This window comes from Macrobrachium rosenbergii, chromosome 2 (assembly GCF_040412425.1).
Source record: "Macrobrachium rosenbergii isolate ZJJX-2024 chromosome 2, ASM4041242v1, whole genome shotgun sequence".
NCBI classification, from domain to species: Eukaryota; Metazoa; Arthropoda; class Malacostraca; order Decapoda; family Palaemonidae; genus Macrobrachium; species Macrobrachium rosenbergii.
The window spans coordinates 78,112,582-78,115,899 of NC_089742.1; the positions used below are offsets into that span (position 1 = coordinate 78,112,582).

Below are 3,318 nucleotides of genomic sequence, written 5' to 3' on the forward strand. Positions count from 1 at the left end.
AAAGTGAAAGCTCTGTGAAACTGGGTAAAAAGAGAGTTAATTTTAAAATAAAAATTACAAAACCTATAAAAGTCGGTACCCAGACCTATAAAAGTTTTCTTACGAAAAACGGAAATAATGAAACTGAATTCATTTTGAGAAACCACATTATCTATAAGGGAAGTTTATTTCCCTCTTCACAACCCATCGTAAATCTAATATTGGGGTTGGCACTAGTAACATGTAAAAATGTTCAGCTTTATATCAGTCTTGAAATAAGATCAGTGTCGTTTACATACCTAACGTAGAAGAGTGGGTGGTAGGCAAGAGGGTACTCGTCCGGCAGCTGCTCCTCAAGATTACACATAAAAATATTAGCAAAAATCGGGCCGAGGGGGCTGCCCATCGCCATTCCGTCATACTAAGTTTACGCTTTTCCATTAAAAATAAAAGCAGTGTTCTGCACTGCCAGAGATAAAAGCTTCTTAAAAGTGTCACGAGCAGAACCGCGGAACAATATACCGTCTGTAATAAAAAAAAATATTTAAAATGATTTGGATAGTTTCACTTACAGGTATGTTAGCAAAGAGAGCATCAGCATCAAAACTTACCATAAAAAGGCCTGAACCCTGACACAATATATTGTACAATTATTAGTGGTAAATTCGGTCAGCATACGTACAAGGAATGCAATTAGTTTATAATTTGGTGTCCCCTATGATGCCAGAATGAGTCTAATAGGTGCTTCACCTTTATATATTTTTGGCAAGCCGTACAAAATAACAAATGTTTCTCCAAAGTTGAGAAGATGTTGATACGTATCATTATTCTGAATTATCTGATCTAGTAATGATTTTAAAAACCTGCTGATAGGATCCTCAGTCCAATAGATGGAAATTAATGAAAACTGAAATTTCCATCTTGCGTTCCCTTCCTCTCTTCGGGAAAGACAGCCTCAGAAATTGCATGCTGGGCAAACGCGTGATTGAAGCGCATTGGTGATTTCAGGTTGGTCATTAACATAGGGGAGATCCGCCCTGAGTAACTTCGACAACTGCTGTCAGGAGCGATTATGGCTGAGGATGATTATTATTAAGTTTGAGCAAAGTTCGTAGAGACCTGTGCCCCCAAATTGTGACCTGCCATTTCAGAAGCCTCTGTGGTCGACGAAGGTAGAATTTTACAATTCGGGAGCGGTTTCTGACGGAGACGAGACAAATACCGCAGCTCCCAACTGAACCGGCTGCTCTCTCCCGCCCCAAAACTATTTCCTCTCCGCAAGAAAAGGAATTTCTGCCATGGAACTGGAGGCGAAATCATTGTGGTGTTTCTCGGCTGGTGCTTTCATTCCCTTAGGTGGAGCAGCAAGATCCTGCTGATGAAAATACAATTGTATTTTGGCATCAATGAGCGCATTTGCATCGTATCTCAGACGACCTCTTTAGAAATTCCCAGAATCATATTCCGGATAATTTCACATTAACGCCCGCCCTTTCTGAAAGAGAATGCTCAGAATGATTCCATCAGCTGGGAACGGTTTGTGTTCTCTTGTTTTATGTGCATGTAATGTTCATTTGAAATAATTTTAAATTACTACATTATATATATATATATATATATATATATATATATATATATATATATATATATATATATATATATATATATATATATATATATATATATATATATATATATATATATATATATATATATATATATATATATATATATATATATATATATATATATATTATATATATATATATATATATATATATATATATATATATATATATATATATATATATATATATATATATATCATATACATATCTTTCTCTGCATCTCCCTCCCATGCGGGGTCGATGTATCTGACAGCTTTCCTCCCACCTGGCTCGGTCAAACACATCGTCCTCTGATAATTGTTTCTCTCTCTAACTACATCCATCTATCTTCGCTTCGGTCTTCCTCTTACTCTCCCACCAGGCATCTCCATCTGCATCACTCTTCTCCCTATATAGGTCTCACCCCTTCTCATCACATGGCCACACCACTGCAGTCTTGTTTCCTGGGCCTTCTTTGATAGTTCTATGACTTTAGTAGTTCCTCTTATTCTTTCATTTTTTATTCTGTCCATTTTTGCTCCTCCACACATCCACCTGAGCATTTTCATCTCTACCACATCCAATTTCTTCTCTTGCACTCTCTTTACTGGCCATGTTTCTGCTCCATACTTCAAAGCTGGTCTCACTACTGTCTTATACACTCTTCCTTTAACCTCTATGATGATTCTGCGGTTGCACAAGACACCTGACATCTTTCTCCAATTTTTCCATCCAGCCTGCACTCTGTGTGTTATTCCTACATCCAAATTTCCATCATCAGCTACTGCTGAACCAAGATACCTAGATTTTTCTACTCGGTTCAACCTTGTCCCTTCCATACTAATCTCAGTCTTGATTTTCATTAAAACTTAGGTATTCAGTCTTCTTCCCACTGATCTTTAATCCTCTGTCTTCCAGTACCTTCCTCCTTTGCTCTAGTTTTGACTCCACTACCCCGCTGTTGGTGCTGCATAACACGATGTCATCAGCAAACAACATGCACCAGGGAAACTGATCTCTTATTCCTTGAGATAGTACATCCGTTATCAGGTCAAAAAGATGTCGACTTGAAGCAGATCCCTGATGTAAACCAACTCTTACTGGTATCCATTCAGTTAACCCAACACTGCTTCTAACCTGCGTTTTTGCTCCTTTATGCATATCTGGGACCAACCTCACATACTTCTCCTGTGTTCCCTTTATTCACATACACCTCCAAACCTCTTGGCGTGGGACTATCATATGCCTTTTCCAATCTATGAATACTATATGCATTCCTTTCTGCTTTTCCCGTTGTTTTTCCGTTATCTGTCGGAGGGCAAACACTGCATCTGTCGTTCTTCTTCCTGACATGAAACCAAACTGTTCTTCACCTACAGATGTTTCTTCTGTAATTCTTTGATCCAATATTCTTTCCCAGATTTTCACGGTGTGAGACATTAGCTTTATTCCCCTATAGTTTGCACAATCCTGGATGTCACCTTTCTCTTTATAGATGGGCACAATAAAGCTTTTTCTCCATTCTTTTGGTATCTTTTCCTGACTGTATATTTTCTTTCCTAGGTCCCACAGCATGTCTATTCCTTCTCCCAGGCTCTTCCACACCTCTGCAGGAATTCCATCTGGTCCTATTGCTTTACCATTTTTCATCTTCTTTAGTGCCTTCTTTACTTCCTTCCTGCCAGTATCGTGTGTCATACCAAGGTTCTGGAGTCCATCTTCAAAGAATTTT

The 3,318-nt window shown here is 38.2% G+C and overlaps 1 protein-coding gene across 1 annotated transcript; it reads right to left on the reverse strand.

The window, feature by feature from the left end:
* Nucleotides 1-1,071: 1,071 nt before the first annotated feature.
* Nucleotides 1,072-2,299, reverse strand: LOC136843324 (uncharacterized). The gene is made up of 2 exons (XM_067111603.1): nt 1,958-2,299; nt 1,072-1,179 (listed from the first exon to the last, which is right to left on the reverse strand). The coding sequence occupies exons 1-2, from the start codon at nt 2,297-2,299 to the stop codon at nt 1,072-1,074; spliced, it is 450 nt and encodes a 149-aa protein (XP_066967704.1).
* Between the last annotated feature and the right edge of the window lie 1,019 nt (nt 2,300-3,318).

Excerpts from the sequence above, each read along its gene's own strand:
- LOC136843324 (XM_067111603.1), bottom strand. The coding sequence starts at position 2,299 with ATGTCAGGTGTCTTGTGCAACCGCAGAATCATCATAGAGGTTAAAGGA. Across the intron at positions 1,180-1,957 it reads TGGAGATGCCTGGTGGGAGA|AAACCGCTCCCGAATTGTAA; the intron begins GTAAGAGGAAGA and ends CGTCTCCGTCAG.